Source organism: Pollicipes pollicipes, unplaced genomic scaffold (assembly GCF_011947565.3).
Source record: "Pollicipes pollicipes isolate AB1234 unplaced genomic scaffold, Ppol_2.1 Scaffold_6052;HRSCAF=7182_pilon_pilon_pilon, whole genome shotgun sequence".
Classification (NCBI taxonomy): domain Eukaryota; kingdom Metazoa; phylum Arthropoda; class Thecostraca; order Pollicipedomorpha; family Pollicipedidae; genus Pollicipes; species Pollicipes pollicipes.
The window spans coordinates 11,215,503-11,236,144 of NW_023596805.1; the positions used below are offsets into that span (position 1 = coordinate 11,215,503).

Here is a 20,642-nt window from a genome sequence, read left to right on the forward strand (position 1 = left end):
GCCACAGGTGCCCCCCCCCCCCTCGTCGGCGCACGGCCGGGGAGTGCTGGCCGTCGTCAGCGACGCGACGCGACCAGCCAGACCGTGCGGCGGCCCCGGCGGCGGCGGGCGTCAGCGCGAAGCCGGATCGGAAGGTGAGCCAGAGTGGCGGCGGAGGCGGCGGCGGAGCATCGAGGCGGCGCGGCCCGGACCGGCGACGAGCTTGGTTTCCGAGCCTTGCACGATCTCAACAGAGGTTTCTACGGACAGCGGGATCGAGGTGGCCGTACGGCTGGGCCGTTCCTTTCGTAGGACAGCTCTATCGTCCACGGCCGGACAGGCGACAAACTCGATTCGGTACTTTGCACGATCTCAGCGGTGGGTTGTGCGGACAGTGGGTACGGTTGGGCCGCTTCTCTCGTAAAACAGCGCCATTGTCCCGCCCCGAGCGCGCTGATGGCGATGGCGATGGCGATGGCGATGGCGATGGCGATGAGTGGTGGCGATGACGGACATCGGCCGCTTCAATGATGGCGACTCGATCTGATAGGAACATGGGCAGTGGACTTTGGTGCAAATGGAAAATACGGTGAAGAACTGCAGTAATAATAGCCACGGGATAAAGAGAACCTGTGCGCTAGCAAAGCCATCACAGTGGTGAGCGTCGAAAGCTTTCACTCAGAGCGTGTGCGGCCACTTCGTTGATCATCTGTTGGGGGTTGCCAATACCATCTGATAAAATTGTGCGCTTGTATTTTTATATTATATGGGCGTATCATATGTTGAGTAGGAAACAACGTTTCGGACCATATTATTTGTAATGTAGTGTGGTCTTAACTGCAAATTCATATCGTGTTTACAGCAAGGTTCACACATACGCAGATTACTCTTGACTTTGTTTTTGATTTGTTCTCATTTTCATTTTCTCCCTGCAGGCTCCTGTCCTTTCTGACTTTTAATAGTTTGTCTTTTCCCATTTTTATTTCGGTCCCTATCGCCTTTTTGTTCTTGCCAGTCCAAATCGTTCCCCCTCAGGTTTTAATCGCTCGGGCTTTTAATTATTATCGAATTTTATTCATTCCGACTTTTGTCATGCGACTTTCTTCTCATCCAACAGATACCTGGTTACATTTACTCCCTTCGGAGATTTAGGCCATTCGCCTTTTCTGACTCTACTTTGCTACTGCGAACATTATCCCTGTCGAATTTGTGTTATAAAAAGTAAAACGTCCAAACCTTTTTCAGTTCCTTCACTGGGCACCTCCTAGGAAACGCCCACAACACACCCACATTGCGTTAAAGAAATTTGCCACATGAACACTGCTGCACTGATCCAGCGCCTAAGTCAAGTATCAAGCTCTACTCGCTAAACACGGCTTGCTGCATTGGCATTGACCCTTCTCCAAAGCGGCCCACGGGTTTTCCTCGAGCCTGCGAGACAGTGCTGGCCGCCTGCGCTAACGGCAGCGCAGCTATGGACGTTCATATATGACAGTAGTAATGCGGTCTCGGTGCTAAGCCTTCATTAGCAGGTACGTGATAGCAATCCTAAGCGAATGAGGCTGGTCGTCTTCGGAATTCATGACAAGAGCATTCATTACATGTAACGGCCGTGTGCACATTTGCAGATGGCGTTGTTGCCTGTCCCATTCCGCGCATTCAAAAGCCCGTGGGATGAGATGAGGCTGGCTGATGTTATCCGATGGGATGAGATGAGGCTGGCTGATGTTATCCGATGGGATGAGATAAGGCTGGCTGATGTTATCAGATTGGATGAGATGAGGCTGGCTGATGTTATCCGATGAACGCTAAGATCTAAGCGAGATGAACTCAGGGACGCCAAGATCAGAGCGAGTAGTGCGCCAGTAATGGACTCAGCTGACAGAAATTCCTTTATTCGACTGTTTTGGACCTCTTCGTAGCGCACGTGACAAAGCGGTGTAATGATTCGCTTTTTTGTTAAGTACCTGACAACGCTTGGGCCGCGGAACGGTTCTAGACAGCTTAAAAAGAACGTCGAAGATGAACAACTTTGCAATACGATATTTTGAAGATGTAGAATCATAACCACCACAAAACAGAAGTGATGAATGTGCTGTTTACGACAATGTAAACCACATTTGTCATTATCTGCTTTCATTATGTTTAACCTTCGACGGCGTGTTTTTTTTCAATTTTTGGGGAGCGCAGTGAAAACGTCGGATTGGACACATGCCATCATGTTGGTACGAGCGCATTGCTTGACAACCGGCCTGTTTATGCTCTCGGCCTGGTTTGGCAATTTCAGGCGTCCAAACGAGTGAAGTGAAATGGTGTGCGTCGGACGTGCCTGTGACGAAATTCTCGCGAAAACTTACACCTTCGGTGCTCATGAAATAGACTTGCGGGTGCCCTGATTCGCTGAACCAATACCCTCTCGTACTCTAACGTTTGATACGTGAGACAGCACTTCAAAAGAGGCGATTCTGCCTACTTACCGGACTTACGTCGCTATGAGTTGGCCTTTTGATGATTTCACTCAGTGACCTCTAGACGACGCCCTCGGCTTTATCATGCGGTTAGTGCGATGGCTTAACCTTCTCTGGCCTGCATGAGTCCAACGCAGAGGCTTATATAGATGTCGGATGAAAGAATATAAGGACACCCAGACCGCCAGTGATGATGGTGATGATGATAATAATAATCGTCGGATGGTGACCACCTTGCGCTCATTGTGTGTGAGCAGTCGCTTTCACATCGACAATTACTGACGTCATTACACTGCCTTTTCCTCCTCTGTGAAGCGTTGTTGTTATTGTGCCGTTGTGGACTGGGGCTGTGGAGACCCGGACGGGTTTCGCAGTCCTTCATCTTTTCGCCCCTTTCAGGTGTTGGTTTCCTCTTTCAATCGAGTTGACGATGTTTAATATTCATTATTTTTCAACGCTGAAAAATATTGTCGATCAAACGCTTTCCACAAGTACCTCGAAAATATCAAAGTACATGTTTCAGGCACTTGTGTTACGAGTCACCCACAACCGCTCGGAAGTACGGTCGGTGTTGTTACAAAGCCATTAACCTCAAAAGCGTGACTGACCTAGGAAGACCTGACCTGATATGACCTGCGGACCGCAGGAGACACTCAACTTGAAGGCATGCCCGGCTTGAGGCCGCGCTGTCATAATTAGAATGAGTTACACCCTAAGCACCTCAATGCCTATTGTCAGATGCTTGAGAAAGTCGAAACGTTTTTGACTGCTGTAGTCGGTTCGGCGTCACCCAAATACAGCATCTTGTTTAGCACAAGATCTCACCTTTTGGAATTTGAGTTTGTGACGTTCATCCCGCAAAATGGTCGCATTTTGATTTGCCTTTTCTGGAGCCAGCGACCAAGGAGCAATGCTTTAGAATCGAACCTTAAAATATTGCGATCAAATTGCGTGTTAATGATGTCGGCTCATAATTTTTTATTTATTATAATTTTTTTTTAAATTATAATTTTTATAATTTTAATAATTTTTTATTTATTATAATTTTCCGTTTTTATCGGTATTGCTCTTCTGGCATTGCTGTTACTGGTAAATGCATGTCGTGAATAGTGTTCCTGTGTGAACAGGGCACAAACTAGTGCTGATGCAAAGATGTCGAACGCGTTCCCATGGACGACCTCTATGAGTGATATTTCGGCAGATACGTATGTTGCTTTGTTAGTTTTCTTCCTGGCGGATGCAATCTCTAAGCTACACTGATTGAAAGTGTAGTGAAAATAAATGACGATTGTATGGACCTAGAAACCAGTAGGATTCATGAAGTCCGTAGAGTTTGTCGAACAAACATGAGGTGTTATATCTCGGCACGCGACGTTTTGGGGCCGCGTATATATATATATATATATATATATATATATATATATATATATCGACATGCGGTCCCAAATTCGGTGGCATTGGGGCTTTACACAACGCATTCAGCCTACACCGCATCGTCCGCCTTTTAAACTTGGAGGGGAGGGCCAACGCGGTAAATTAGATATTGACATCGTCCCTTGGCGGGATGAAATGGAAGGTTTATTGCATGGCCTGAACTGGAGTAAAGATGTCGCGACTTTTATTGTGCAATTTGCTGCAGAGGGCTGATAAAAGCCATAAACAAGTTACAAACTTGCTGCGCTCACCGAATCGTAGTAAGTCGCTCGTCGTATAAGTGATATTAACAGCTAAATTATGCAGTGCACCAATGCAAACTGCCTGAAATCTGACTGATTTCGGTGGATTTGTAGGCGATGAATGTCCCGTGCTCAACGCGATCAGCAAATCTGAATAATAGAAATCAGAGAAGTACAAACGAAATCTCACCCTGCTTTTGACGAGCTTCCATCGTCCCCTTTCAGATGGCGTTCCCACAGACTATCGCCAGGGACCAGAGGACTACTTGGTCATGATTCGGGTCATGACATGACATGACATGAACATCATTATGACATTAATCGCCCTTAGATCATGGCCAAGTGCTCCCATACTCGTCCTGTTAAGGACAGGGTTGTTGGCCTCTCACAGAACGAGGCAACTGGGACGGGACAACGTAAAACGGGAAAACGGGAACGGGAAACCGTGACAGGAAAACGGGAACGGGAAAACGAGAGCGGGACAATAGGAAAGGAATCATAAGAACTAAACAACAAGAACAGGACAACGAGAACGGGACAACGGGAACGGGACAGCGGGAACGGGAAAACGAGAGCGGGGCACGGGATCGGGACGGGGGTCTTTTATATAGCGGCAGGGCCGCCCAGGTGTCCAGCAGACTTCAGTTCACGGTCAGGAATTCCCACCGACCATTGAGGGACCTGAGATGGTCCGGTCTCGTTGGTAGTCACGCACTGCGACTGGGTGTGTGACTATTGCGAACTGAGAACCGATTGGGCGAGCTGATCGGTTCGCAGTATTAAAAAACGTGGAGGCCATTCAGGCACGAAGCGTGTCTTATGCCAGGAAGTGTCACACTTGACACTTGATCAATACGTCCCGCGCTGAAAACATCAATTCTTTCCAAAGGCATCAGCATGGCTGTCGATTTCTCAAAATGACTGGGGCGATAAAATCTTAAAAGTCGCCATTGGGGAACAGGCACGACAAAGCTCTTGATTTCTCCAATATTGTTTTAGGCATACATGAAATATATATATATATATATATATATATATATATATATATATAATAATATTTTAGGCATACATTAAATATAAATATATATATAAATATATATATATATATATATATATATATATATATATATATATTATATATATATGTTGTGTGTGTGTGTGGTGTGTGTGTGTGTGTGTGTGTGTGTGTGGTGTGTGTGTGTGTGTGTGTGTGTGTGTGTGTGTGTGTGTGTGTGTGTGTGTGTGTGTGTGTGTGTGTTGTGTGTGGTGTGTGTGTGTGTGTGTGTGTGTGTGTGTGGTGTGTGTGTGTGTGTGTGTGTGTGTGTGTGTGTTGTGTGTGTGTGTGTGTGTGTGTGGGTGTGTTGTGTGTGTGTGTGTGTGTGAGCAGGACGGAAACTAGTCCTATATATACCAGAACGTAGGTTGTCACTTAATGTATCCTCGGTTATCACCGCCCTTTTCTTGTTATATATTGAGATATTGCCAATTTTATCACACTAACGGAAAATAATAAAAAATAAATTTCCCGTGACTACGTTTATCACACTAACGGAAAATAATAAAAAATAAATTTCCCGTGACTTCTTTTGAGACCGTCCAGTCTCGGAAATTGACAGGCACACGTGCTTGCGAGTTTGCTTCACTAAGCGACGCAGAGTCAATGGATGGTTTGTGTTTGCATTATTTGGTGCACTTTCAGCACATTTCACGGGATTCCCTGGCCGACCCGAGCCCTGGCAGCTGAGATGCCTGAGGGAAGCCGGGCGTCATGTGATGACCACCAGGATGTCCAACCCTGCTCCTCAGATTTCCACTGCGGTCGAAGCATTGCTATGTATTTCAAAAGTTCAAGCAAACTGCACTTCCTACAGCTGCAAATGCCAGATCTGCATAATTTGGCCGCTGTCACTTGGCAATGCTGCTGCAATGTTTTTATGTTGTCAGACTCTTACGTGATGCAGAAACACACCCCGCGAAGCCAACGGGAGTACTCTTTTGCATTGGCAGTAGGCTCCGCCGAGCACCCGCTGCGTTTTATGGGTGCTCCTATTGCACCCGTTGCAAATCATTCTTCACATGGTGCGCGTGGTTTCTGTGATATTATATGTGATACACAAGCAAGGGGCTTGGATAATGTATTTAATCGTCGCAATGTTCTTATGCGCCTTTCTCTCCGCCGCGGATGAATGAACGAGCGACAGCCACCGGACGCCGGCAACATACGGCGCGTGAGCGTTTCGTCGTTTTCCGTAAGTTGTTCAGTGCATTAGCGAGGAACATTTTTCACATAGATAAGACAGAAGCATTTTTGCATTTGCATCAATCGCTGATTAATTGCATAATTACTGATTTTGTCCGAGGAATACGGCTAATACTTCTGTTTTATTTATGTTTCGTCGTTTTTACTTAAAATCCTGGCCGCCGGCAACGGGGCGATCAACCGGCGGTATTTTGGCGACGCGAAAATATGAAGCTGCGAAATACTGGCCGCCGGCAACGGGGCGATCAACCGGCGGTATTTTGGCGACGCGAAAATATGAAGCTGCGACCGTCTAGGTAAAGTTGATGTACTGGAAGAACAATGTACATAATGCCCACATTCCCGGCTTGCTCAAAGAATATCGGCACAACCGTCACCGAGATCCAGCATAAGACGTGAAAACCGTAAAAACTGGCCAAATTCATTCCAAGCACGGGACTTATGACACGTTCGACCACATATCTGGCACCAGGCGATGTCCCTTTCCATTATATACCTGTGTGTGTCAAGTGTTTGTCGCTCCGACCCCTGGTTGTCGAGAGATGGCCACAGTTTCGAACGGCCGCTCGTCGGCTTTGTCGTCGGCCACTTGCTCGGGCCGCCCGTGCAAAACCGCTGGGGCAAGAACGGCGCTTCCGCCACGTGCCACGCCCGAACCCTGGACCTTAGGGACTCACGCTGGAAAACCGTGGAAACAAGGAAAGTTTCTATTTTTCAGAATTTGCGATTGCAAACTACCCGTGGAAAATCACCTTGTGTGCCCGCGCGTCGTCTCCAAATTTTGCCATCCAGCGACCTGCCGTGCGGCCCGTGGGCGGCGTTACGCAAAACGGGACAGACAGACAGATAGACTTACGCGCCCTAAACAAATGGCATATGGATTTCCCCGGACATGTTCGTCTCACTGCGATCGTAGCCCAAACATCACGTCCTTCAAAAGTCTTTAGCCTGGAAAAAGCACCGCATCCGCTTCCCTGCAAGCCGTTGATCCGAGCGTCTTGTTTTGATTGCTCCTGACAGTCAGCTCCCTGCACGGCAAATTGAATCCGTAGACATAATAATGGAGCTGGCTGCAAGTGCTGCGGCGGCCTGAGGAGCTTCAGCTCTCGATTCAGCGTGCTCGCCCTGGCAAGTATGGCGAACTCACTTCGACCAGCGCTTTATTGGGGCCGGCGCGCCTTGCAGATACAAGAGCAACGCAAGACGCGGGAGAGCTGGAATTCCGGCGGCCGGCGTGCATCGATGCTACGTTCCTTGGAGCTGCTAGCTAGCTTATGTGTTGATGATTGTCTGGATGGGGTACGCCTGTCCGAGGACCCCGTTTATGATGGTTCTTCTTCTTCGGGTCGAATAGGAGCATGCTGATGGTGTCGGTCAGGGAGCGTGAAACCACCACTGGCGTTACGGAGTTTTTAATTGTAAGTGGACAGTGCCAGAGAACCAGTGACATTCCAGGATCGTGACACAGTTGAGACAGCAGGCCACTAGCTGGACTCTGATTGGTAAACGTGGGGGCACGGTTCGGTGCAGGACGCTGGGCGTCGGTCTAGCCGAGCGGTTGTGTTCAGGAGGGGATTGATATCTTTCCTACGGCTTCATCACCGCAAACCAGTGCGCCCATTCTCTTGGCCACCATTCGCTCATGCCACGAGGTTCGAGCCGTTCCGTCGTCCTATATTGTATATTATTTATACAATATATACAATTATATATGCAATATATGCAATACATTCCGTCGTCCTATATCACTACTGGAAGGCGTGATTTAGTTTTAGCGTCATTAGGGCTCAGGGGAATGCTCCAGATTTGAACGCATTGGGGCAGACATCAGGTATGGTGGAAAAGCTCACTTCTAACTATTGATATTCTTTTAAGTGCAAAAGACTGCTTTAGATAAAAATATAAGTACTTGATACACGTGCTCTTCAATACACCGTCGCCTGATCACGTCATCGAACCTTTTTATAATGTCGTACTCGCTGCCAGACTGTCCGTGTCAAAATTGCCACTGTAGCGGACGAGCTCACTCCCTTGTAGTACTTCAAACCGCCGGCAGGTGGATTGTTGATTCATGAATGTGAACTAAGCTGGCTATCGCTATGTGCGCGTGTTTTGACCGTCTCGTAGTGTTCCTATGTATTTTCCCAACCTCATTTCCGTTACAACGAATACATCTGCCCGAATGCCTGTATTATGTATCACAGACACGGTTCATATTCGAAGCATGCATTTAACGCGTAAAGCTCGTAGTAAACCAGCTGTTGTTTGTTGATGCGATGATTCGTTCTGACGTACCCCAGACACGAAGACATCAATGGTTGTAATTTTCTTGACCTTGGAGACAATACGGCTATTAGGGATGCAGAATTCATGTGACATTTCTATGCCGTCATACATCTCGAGATGACTAGAATGATGGGATGACTTCTATGGGGCCTGACTGGTTTTCAAGTAGTCTGCGCGAAACAGTCTGCACAATTTTGCGTGCGCTTATCTAAGAAACCAGATGATTCGAAGTCTTGAAGGGGCCTAGACGTGCACTGCAGGGAATTATCTTTGCAATGGCCACCCCAGTTCAAAACACCATAAAAAGTGAAACAGTTCCTTGAAGCGACTCCCACTTGAGGTGTTCAATGCCTGAGGCAAAAGTTCACGGGCAATGTAGCACAAAGGATTGGAGATCCCGCCCTTGAACTCACAAAGTGTATCGCTTCACTGCTGAAGCCCCCTCCCCCGCCCCCAGCTCAACCGTCCGTCCCTTTGTTTGCTCTTGTCCGCATCTCAAATGTAATTTATTGGTTACTTTATAATTAATTACTTGGTTTCCATCCACAGCATTGCTATCACTTCTCCCTGTTGGGAAAGGCGGGTACAGGAACCAATGGAGCTGTACCTCTTGCAAAATACTGAGACTCAATATTTGTCGTCTTTAGGCTTGAAATTTTGGAGCGCAATAACGAACTTTTCGGGGCTGGTCATACTCTTACAGGAAGTGTTTCCGTTTTCCCCCTGGGAAAAAAGAGCCATCATGAGCAGTCTTAAAACCGTCACATGGATTGTTATTGGCTTATTTCAATGGCACTTACCTGGCCTGCATTATTACCCTATGGTTTCAGTTGCAATTAAATCATTTCATTGGGCAATGAATTTGCTTTAATTGGTATCGAATGGTTTTAATTGTTATCGAATAGTTTTGATCGTCATCGAATGGTTCCAGCTGTCATTGGCTGCTTTCATTTTTTATTGAATGGCTTCCATTACCATTGCTTAGACTAACCGCCATTAAATGGTGTCAGCCATCCTCAAATATAACATCAATTTCCAACACAGTACATTATTTGCCGGGCTGCCAGTGCCTCATTTTCGGCCATCTTGTCGGTACTTTGTTTAACATGCCAAGTATCACCTTACTTTCGACCGACATGCCCCCGCAGCAAATTCGATTTCTCTCCGACATGTTCATTGCGAGAGCGACATGACCTCTGCGTCATCGCAGCCCGCCTGGTCATCGTTGAGCTGTTCCGGTGCCTGAGGTGTGCCACCTGCGCCAATGGCCTCTCCCTGCGCCAGTGACCTCTCTCCGCGTCAGTGACCTCTCCCTGCGCCAGTGACCCCTCCCGGCATCCGTGACCTCTCTCCGCGTCAGTGACCTCTCCCTGCGCCAGTGACCTCTCCCGGCGTCCGTGACCTCTCTCCGCGTCAGTGACCTCTCCCTGCGCCAGTGACCTCTCCCGGCGTCCGTGACCTCTCTCCGCGTCAGCGACCTCTCCCTGCGCCAGTGGCCTCTCCCGGCGTCCGTGACCTCTCCCTGTGCCAGTGACCTCTCTCCGCGACAGCGACCTCTCCCTGCACCAGTGACCTCTCCCGGCGTCCGTGACCTCTCCTGGCGTCCGTGACCTCTCCCGGCGTCCGTGACATCTCCCGGCGTCCGTGACCTCTCCCTTCGCCGGCGACCTCTCCCTGCGTCAGTGACCTCTCTCCGCATCAGTGACCTATCCCTGCGCCAGTCACCTCTCTCCGCGTCAATGACCTCTCCCTGCACCAGTGATCTCTCTCCGCGTCAGCGACCTCTCCCTACGCCAGTGACCTCTCCCGGCGTCCGCGACCTCTCCCTGCGCCAGTGACCTCTCCCTGTGTCAGTGACCTCTCTCCGCGTCAGTGACCTCTCCCTGCGTCAGTGACCTCTCTCCGCGTCAGTGTCCTCTCCCTGCGCCAGTGACCTCTCTCCGCGTCAGTGACCTTTCCCTGCGCCAGTGACCTTTCCCTGCGCCAGTGACCTCTCTCTGCACTAGTGACCTCTCCCGGCGTCCGTGACCTTTCCCTGCGCCAGTGACCTCTCTCCGTGTCAATGACCTCTCCCTGCACTGGTGACCTCTCTCGACGTCCGTGACCTCTCCCTGCGCCAGTGATCTCTTCCGGCGTCCGTGACCTCCCCCTGCGCCAGTGACCTCTCCCGGCGTCCGTGACCTCTCCCTGCACCAGTGATCTCTCCCTGCTCTAGCGACCAATTCCGGTGCGTCGGACCGGGCCGACGTTCTCCGGCCGCCGCCCGCCGCGGGTGGCGAGAGCGGGCAGCGCGCTGGTCGCGGCGCTGGGTGGAGCTGGTCGCTCGTCCGGAGCCCAGCACGCTGACCCGTCGGGCCGCGGGCCAGCGGTGGAGCACGCGAGATCGTGCGCTCTGTCCGTAGGCATTGAGCCCTGCGTCTGTCTCGCTGAGGCTCGTTTGTCCGCCCTGGTCGCGGTCCTGGAACTTGTTAACTTTTTGTGGCTGGGGTCGCAAGGTCGAAAGGCTGAGGTTGCATCTAACACACGAGGTGGCTCTGCCGCCTTCGCATTGTTTGCTCTTGCTGACCACAGACTTGGTTGGCTCGGCACTGGGCGTGAGATGCCATCTCGCCGATCTTGCACAATTCTTCGGCCGAATTCCAAGTGAAGTGGATCACCATTAAGAAGGCGGGCCCGGGTCGAGGGAGTCGTGAGGGGCGGGGAGAGCGCAGAACCTTTTGGTCGGCTCTTGGCGGCGGACCGTGTCTGTGGTGCTAGACGAAGAATGGGTTTGCTTCGATGTGCAGCACTAAACAACCCGCCTGGTTAAGTGAAAATGAAATGTCACAATTGCAGAGCTCGGATTGCGCTCATTTTGTGAGGATTGTACGTGACGTCATAAACAGTTTTAATGGAAATATGCTTGCTTAGTACACTGAAGTAATCCTAAATTTTACCGTCCACGCTCGATTCTACTCTACCCTTAGAAATGCACACTCTTTCTGTATCTATACGTATAGTGTTATTCAGCTTTGCCCGGTTGTTCTCATCGGCACGAGGCCATCAGTGTACTTGTCCGCAGAACCCAATATCTTTGATAAGGCTCATCCCGTCGTTATCGACATCAGCATCGTGTCATGTGACCTCGTTCTCTGGCCCACTGAGACGCTCATTGGATACCGGGCAGCTGGCCAGTGCTACTAGGGCGCATCGTCACAGGGGATATCTTCCAGCGCCTTCAGTGGTTATCCCCAGTTCTGGTGTCCAATGAACGATCATGGTCGAAATCACACAACAAGCTGACGGTGCTTCGCCTCTGAAAGGTCAATGCGCAAAATAAATATAAAGGTCAAGGTCAAGTTCAAGCTCAAGGTCAATGAGAGGTCAATGTTCAAAGTCCATTTGAAGTAATCAGAGCGCCATCCCAGAAGATAACGACGGAAGTTTCAGAAGCTGGGAGATTGTTCTCATAGAGGCACATTTTCGAGACGCTATCCTGGGGTGACAAAAAAGCGTAGACACCAGCCATCAGTTGGGTTACGTTCGTCCAAACCATAATCATCTATAGTGAGGGCATTTAAGTTGTAACAACGTTTGCTTTTAACCATGATTTGTTACCATTGCAAAACTGTGCAAAACTTGCATTGAGGATTGCAATCATTCTTCCTGAATTGAGGTCTACATTGTAATCCAGCTGACGATAATGGTCTGAGAATTAACTGATAATCCTTGCAAGCAGGGGTTATTGGTATCTGCAACTAAACCAAGCAAACAGCAACTAACCACCCAACCAACCAACCAACCATTCACCTACGTAACCAACCAGCCAGTCAATAACCAACCAACCAACCATTCAATCAACCAGCCAACCATTCAGTCAACCTAACGGCCGAACAACCAGCCGACTAACCAACCAACCGACAAACCAACCAAGAAAATAAATGGTCAAACAATTAATCAACGAACGAACCAACTTATCACTCCACCCATCACCCAACTTAGAAGCAAACTAAAAAGCCAACATCTGGTCAGCCAGCCCTCCGAACCGTGACCTCGATACGAATCTTGGTGCTCGAATCTCGAATAGAATCAAATGTCGAATCTCGGCTCGAAAAAGCTCGACTCGTCAGCACATCGAGGCACCTTGTGGAATGCATCGACCCCACCGACGCAATCCCGCTCGTAGGAATCTAGGTGCCTTCCGACAGAGGCCCCCGCTAATGGCCTGGCACCGCCGCTCTGAGTGGTCGCTCACCTCCAGACGAGCGCGCCAAATGGAGACAGAACTGGCGCCGCCGCCGCTGCTTATTCCGGCGCAGCCCCATCAATTTCCCCAGCGGGGTACGCGGCTCAGCTAAAGAACATGCGCCAACGGCCAGCTACCACTTGGCTGTGGAAGCCTTACAAGGTCTAATACGCCTCAGGCGTCAAAGCGAGCGACGCGGGGTTCCTTCCACCTCGTGCGTACGCTGTAGAGGTTATTAGCTGTTTGTATAGAGTTGAAGTGCGACTAAACTGCCCTCTTGGCGACCCACAACGATACAGGTTACGCCTCCTCGCGAAATAACGTTGATTCTGGTATAGAGGTGTAATCCCGGCTGGCTCTCTGCGAAAGATCTGGCCGAATTCCACGTGTTGACGCTTCTCCGCAAGACGCTGCGTTCCGGTGAGCCGGAAACGCTGGCCAGTGAGTTCTAGGTGCTTTCTTAAACCAGAGACCGCCACCCATGCCAGAATGAAGATCTGCTCGTCCCAAGGTCACACACGAAGGTGCGAGGGAAGCGTTTAGATGACTGAGCCGCTGCACAGCATAACTCCCCCCCCCCGTGCCCTGGTGCGACCGCCCTCTGCTAGGCTTGGTCGCGCACTGAAGCACGACTTATCGCGTCGAAAACCGCCGGGATCACGGAGTGGTTCGCGTCATGTGCGCATGCGCGACCGTATGTATGTGTGGGTGCGCATAAGTGGAGCGGAAGTGCGGCCTAACGCATTGACAGACATACATCGGGTGATGGTGTTCGTCTCGTCTGTTGGTGCGGATGACAGATGAATTCACTTGCTTTCTCTCTTTCGGGGAGTAGGTGCCGAGTGGTGGGTCTACACTCCTACGATAATCGTCCGAGCAGTGCATCACACAGCAGTGCCATTACCTGATGCAAACAAAGAAACAAAGGATGCCAAAATTGTCATTAATGCCTGACAGGTTTCGGCACACTGTGCTTCAAGGTTGCTCTTTGGGCGATTCGCCGCCTTGGTGATACAGCGCACCTACTCTAGGGCTCCCGTCCAAGCCAAAACTATGCGAAAATCATCTCCACCATTCTATTACCTGGCCTAGCAGACATGCATGCTCCTGGCCATCGAAGGACAGCTGAGAAATAAAAACTGTCGAGACATGTTGTTTCTTGCAGCACCACGCAATATCTGTATCAGTTTTTTTGTGTGTACAGATATCCGAAACAGAGCGACACCTTAAGCACCTGCAATTGTTGCACTCATCCTTCGGCTTTTGCAGCGCGTCAAAAACGGCAAATGCTGAAGTGAGCATTGACGGCTGACTACTGCAGAAGCTTTGGGTAGCATCAGTACTGCCGCTACGGACCTGCTGACAGGAAACGTAGTCACACCGCTCACTGTCACCATAACATAACGTTAAGCATGACGTTCTTTCCGCTACAACGTCAAGTTCATCCGCTGATGACTCCGCTGCCCACTCGTTCCCAGGCTCAGTCTGCCGCGACGCCTCCTCGCACCTTTCGACCTGCGGCGGGACGCACGTTCTCAGCCACGATCAGCCACCAGGAGCTACAGCCACCAGGAGCTACAGCCACCAGGAGCTACAGCCACCAGGACTTGCAGTCTCTCGTCCTAGAGCTTCAGGGCAGCTTCCACGCGCCTGGCTTGGCGAGCGTCGCCTACGTCAACATTCCTCGCGCGGCTTCCGCTCGCCATCAAAAATCCTCAAACCAAGATGGCGGCAGCCGGCTGCTGTGGGAACGTCACCAACTGCTCTGACGTCACGGCAGACGACGCTGACGTCATGGACGGTGACGTGGCGTGCGGCGGTGATATGAGGCCTTTTGAGATGGCTTGGCTGCCGTGGGCAGTGTGGATGACGGCTTTCGTTCTGATGCTGCTGGTGGCTATCGGCGGCAACATCATCGTCTGCTGGATCATCCTCGGTGAGTTGAATCCAGAGACGTGCCGTGAGGTAGGATTTTGCTCAGTTCATTATTGCGAAAGGCGTCCTTGGCATGTCTGTTAGAAGTTGTTATTGGTGAGCAATCTTTGGAAGCGACGTCTTTGAAGTTGCATGAGAGTAGTCCTTGATGAGGCAGCTCGAGAGTCGTCATCGTTGTGGTAACCTATAAGACGTTCTCACGTAGCCTACTCCGGAGACATCGTCGGCACGTTAATCGCAGAGCCCCCCTTTATCCACGTATTTGTCCTCGGAACGGAAATCTTAGAGTCATTTCCGACCGATTATTTGGAAAAATAATCCGCCCTACAATGCGAGTCGAGGCAGGACATTTTGGTGAGGTAAGGATGTTTCTATATCGTATTGCATTAGCGTTGATTTTGATCGCTGTACGTCATCACGTCAGTTCATTCGTTGCATGTGCTCTAGTCACATGTTGTAGGCCCTGAATGGTTCCGTAAATGATGGCAGCTCAGTTTTCAGATAATCGAGTGTACCCCGCAGGTAAAGCCTATGGGTTCGGAGGAACCGGCAAAAGTAATCATGAAATCGGGGCCATCGGCGATGCATTGCTATGATCAAAGAAAGTGCAATTAAGATATAAGAAGTCTAACCAGATAATGATCAACTGGAAACACGTAATGTAATAAATAAAATCATAAGAGTGATATGATAATGCATACCTGGAAATGATCAATCCAGCGGTTCGCCGGACCACTGTTGATAGCAGTTGTTGGCACTGTTGACGCTGTAGACACTGTGGTGGTAGCTGTAGACAAGACACTGTTGGTGGTAGGACATTGGTGATGTTCAAGACACTGCTCGCTAGTAGGTAGCTGTCGGTGGTACTCTGTTTTCAGAGGCTTTGTCTGACAGCTTTTCGTGCTCATTTCTTACGAGTTAGGAAGCGGATCGTACCCTCCCATTCTCTCCCGGCTCTTTCCATTTCATCAGAAAAGCGCTTTTCAAAGCGCTGACGTCTGGTTTGATATTGTTAACATCAATTTGGCAAAACCAGCCCTTTTGTCTTTTCCAGTTTATTGCACAGTTCGCTTCGTGCACACGGGCATAGGAGGCATCTAAATAACTGGCATGTTTCAACATTCTCGTTTTTTTGTGATTTCATCTTGTAATTTTTACTTGTTTTGGTATCGTGAACATCAATTTGGCATGACCCGACAACACTTTGGTGTCACAATATCCAGGTACGTGTGATTTCGGATTTTACACCTTTTACTTCGGTGCATAATCCACACGACCTAGTGCGGACATCGTACTTTTACAGGCACATTTGGTTATGAATCGTGGTCACGGCACATCCACAACACTTCGCTCCTCTCACCCCACTCCCCCCAACCCTCCTGAACCTCCTGTCCTCCCTTTCTCACGGCGGTCAGTCAATATGCCTCCCCACGAGCTGAGAAGGCCCAGATAATTATCTCACCAAAATGTCCAAGGGCAACTAACGGCCAAAGCGAATGAAATCTCCTCGGCCGGCCCTTCACCATGCTGTTGCACCCCACGAGACACTGGACAGTCCAAGGACGGTCTCTGCTGTTCTTCAACAGCTCGGTCAAGGCGTGTCCGTTTTGGCAAAATATGTTTATCTTGTTTGTGACGGGAGCTTTAAGTTTTTTCAGCACCGTTGTAGAGTAACGTGGGCTAGCCCTGCAGCTCGGGCGGAATCTGAGTGAGTTCGCCGGTTCCAACTGCCAGCACATGGCACATACGCTATGCATAGCACATAGGTATGGGACATATGCACAGCACATGGGTATCACTGACAATCAATCCGAAGCCTCAAGTGGGCTGGACGCACCGTCCCCTCCCCTACCCACCCCACGCACCCCGGGCAAAACCCCCGACGGTTTGTTGGGCAATCCCTGGTGGCCATCTCGCCGCCGTCCCGGAAGTGCTGGGGGTAAGCACAGCTGGCGCTCTCCCCCTCGCCTTAACGATCCTCATCTCGGCTCGTCTAATTAGCGCGCGCAGGTGCCGGGCACGGGCGGCTCAACACCCCGCACCGGCGGCGCTCTCCAACGGCCGCGGATTCTCGGGCGCAAAATTGGACGCAAATGTTGAGCGCAGATCATCAGCATTGGCGAACGGCTACGAAAAATCCGTAGTGATGGACGAGAGCAAAGTATGCATTGGCGCCATGCGGTAGGGGCAACAGGTGGGTGTTAGAAGATCACCAAGTTGACAAACAGCGAGCTAAGAAGAAATATGTAGGCTGTTGCTATGCTATTGTTGATAGGCAATCGGTCTATTCAGTGATTTAGTCGTTTGCTGAAGAAAGAGTGGTCGTAGGACGTAAGGATCTTTTTACATGCTGCACTAATTGTCAATACGCTATGTCAGGCTTTTATGCAGCTATGTTTTTTCAAAGTATCTAATAGTTCCATGGCTTGTATTAGGCACAGGGTGTCTTAACCGCTTAACAGGCCGGGTCCTCTAGCATAGCACTGTGCGCCGGCTGTCTTTTATTTACAACTGACACTTCTGCTCCTGGTCTTTTTGTGGACATGGCCAAGGGTCGAACTGCACTTTCAGACCTATCTCCTCGACCAAGAAAACATGATCGGATGCAAATTTTATGGCAGAGCATGCGGTGGGCAGCACCGGTAGGCCCCCCTTCGGGGGAGGGGCTACCGTCGCACGTCAAAACCCCAGCTTTACGTGGCGTCTGGCGGCTTCGTCCAAGTTTTTAAAGGCAATGAGTGATCTATCCTCTTCAAAAGTCGTTGGGCTTGATGCCTTACCACCGAACGCACTGAAACAATGCTTCGCTGTCATAGGAGCTCGTTTGCTTAGCCCCGCAAAATGAGCAAACGCCTCAATGGTCTCCTGTTCCCCCTGCTCTTGAAAGGTGGCTTTGGTTCTTCAGGCTGAGAAGCCGGGATCTCGTGACACTGCTAGTAATCTAACGCATCCCTGTTGCTTGCCCTCTAAAATATGCTAGTAAACTAGGCCCGTTTCAGTCCATCGAGCGCTGACGCGTCGCGTCAATACGGAGCGTGTCGCTGTTGTCACCTGCATCGACATCGATAATGCGTTTGACGGCGTCGACCACGGCGCCTTTGGAACGGGGCTCCGGCGGCATGGCGGCGGTCCGCCACTCATCCGGAGTTACCTCGATGGACAGTGTCAGGAGGCTCTTAACTTAGCGCCAGAGTGGTTCTCAGCTTCTGTTTCTTCACGGTGTCACTCAGGGATCTTTGTTGTGCCCTATTGTCTTTGAAATATTCGCCTACGACCTCTCATCACGCCTGCCGCACGGTTCCTTGGTATCCCATGCCGACGGATAACCATGGCGCCGGCACAGGATGCCAAGATGACCACGACCACTTGAACAATTGATGACCGCTTCGTTGTCTGCGCTTAGCAAGTCCTGATCGTCCTGATCAAGTATCCATCAAAAATGTCCGATAGAAGGAAACCCATTTTGCTGTCTAATACTATTCAGCCGCCACTCCTCGAACTTTAAACCAGCCAGAAACAGCCTTGCCACGCTCGGTGGGCACAAGGTCGTCAAGAAAAACGTCATCCTTGCATGTTAACATTTCCGACCATGTACCGCGTTGTTCGTCTGCCACAAAGCCGTTGAACTTCGCCAACGGTCATACATTCTTGTCGGTAGAAACTAAAAACACACATCAGGCTTGGTAAAAGCATACGACTCCGCTGATTCCTATCTCTAAAAGGGTTTCCGACATTTTACACCCAAAACCGGAAGGTACATTGACTCCCTTCATGTCCTGCGCTTTCTCTCAGCCTTGAGGGGGGTTGGGGCGCTGCCTGGCACATCCACTGAGTTCAACAGGTGGTTCAGTTGGTAGCCAGACTTGGCTCGGGGGCGTGCGCATAGTGTTGGCACCATCCCTCACCGGTTGTGGAGATACTGGACTGAGACCACTTGAACACCGCGATTGCTTCCGACACACGAGCACGGAAATCTAGCTCTCGAAACTCTCGGAACGGCCATCTAGGCCTACGTCTACAAAGGTGACCCAATCACCGTGTAATCAATGGTCACTGGGGCTGAAGCGTGGCTGTGTGGAGCATTGGGATGACGTTACCACTTTCAGGGCCCGTGACGACCTTTACCCCGCGCGCTTTGCGATCGGCCGACCGGCGATCCGGTCGCTGTGCTGCGATCGTGCCGCCCTGTGTGAGCGCGTCAAGAGGAGGTCAGCGCCTTAGCATGCTCGCATCCGGCTGTCAGAGTGACGCAGGGCATTTGCATACCTGGCAGCTCGGTTCCGGCACCGCCCGATATCGCCACGGCTTCTGCAAGCCGAGCTGTGCGCATGACGAAATTAAATGAGCATTTGGACTTACGGCTTCTTTGTTTAATTTCGTGTTCCGACCGCAACGTCGAGGTTCGTGATTTCAATTTGGTTATCTTCTTCGCGAGTCGTACCTCATGTAATTTTAGCTCTAAACAGATGTTATCTCATTCACTTGGAATGAACTGCGGGTACGCGAACAGGAATGAGACGTAAATGTCGCCATGTTATTTTGCGGTCCTTTGAGAAGCAGAGAAAACATGAAAATCGGGGAGAATACGTCCAACTGAGGAGCGTGATCAGAGGAGGCCATGGGTGTTCCTCACACCCCCCGTGCAACTGCGACCCTACTCTTTCAACGGTACGATCCAAATAACCCCAGTTCGTGATCAGTGGAGGCCAGGGGTATTCCCCTCCCTGGTGGCAAACTGGGATCTTACTCTTTCAAAAGTGTAACCCAAATAGCCCCGCTTCGTCGTGTCCCGAACATCGTCAAAGAATTCCAGGCATCAAAGTAAGGGAAATTCCTGTTTTCATCACAGTTCTCCATCCAAGCGTGGAGAACATGTAGCAGATTTCTTGTTCTTGGAACAGTTAATTAGTGCGTTTCCAAAATGTTTTACGGGTCATATCAGTATGCAATATACGCCCGACATCCGCAACAGCCATAATGTGGCGCGCCACTCGAAAAGCCGAGAATAGCGAGTGCAAGCATTCAGCACGCAATGCCACAAAACTTGTCGCGTCTGCCCTTGCTTATTGCAAACTGGCTGGGCCACCCACCATCGATTGACCTCTTATTGGCATGTTCTCCCGCTGAGCGTTGGGGTATCAGCCAGCTTCGAATCTCGCATTGCAGGGGGCCACCTCCACCTGGTGGAACAGGTGGCCTCTTCCACCTGGTATGGACAGGTAGCTACCTCTATTTGGTGTGGACGGGTGGACAGTGGACGGGTGGACAAACTCCTACGCCTGTTGTGGACAGTTGGCCACCTCTGCCTGGGGAACTTCACCTGGTGTGGACAGGTAGTCGACTGCACCTGGCATGGGCGGGTAGCCACCTCCGACTGATTGTGCTGCTGAAGCCGCTGAAGCCGCTGAGGCCGAACTCCGTGATCAAGATGGTGGCTGGTCAGCGAAGCCTGCTGGTCCTCTGCAGTCCCATCTCCGGTGGCAAGGCCCTTGATCGAGGATCACCGGTCACGAATGGATGAAAGCGGAGGACGTTCGAGCTGGATTCGGGTTCATTTGTCAGAAAACGAAGCTGTGCCGCGGCTAGGGTTGGTTCCAATGCGTGTGAATGAGACTCCAACGAGCTCAGAAACGTGGATATCGTGCACGTAGACCCCTTACATAAAGGGTGATCGCCTTTGTGAACATGCCGTCTTCAGGACATTATCACTCGGCTGTGTTCGCGCTTTTCTCAGCTGTCACACCGAGGGCCATAGTCCGAACAGTTATTCGAATTTCTCATTACAAAGATGCAATAATTATGCATCACTTAGC

At 50.4% G+C, this 20,642-nt stretch overlaps 1 protein-coding gene across 1 annotated transcript in view; it reads left to right on the forward strand.

Moving 5' to 3' along the window:
- Positions 1–14,733: 14,733 nt before the first annotated feature.
- The window catches only part of LOC119104785 (tachykinin-like peptides receptor 86C), a 37,267-nt gene continuing 31,358 nt past the window's right edge, over positions 14,734–20,642 (forward strand). The window contains exon 1 of the mRNA XM_037228508.1: positions 14,734–14,830. Within this exon, the coding sequence (XP_037084403.1) occupies positions 14,734–14,830 (97 nt within the window). The remainder of the gene's footprint in view (positions 14,831–20,642) is intronic.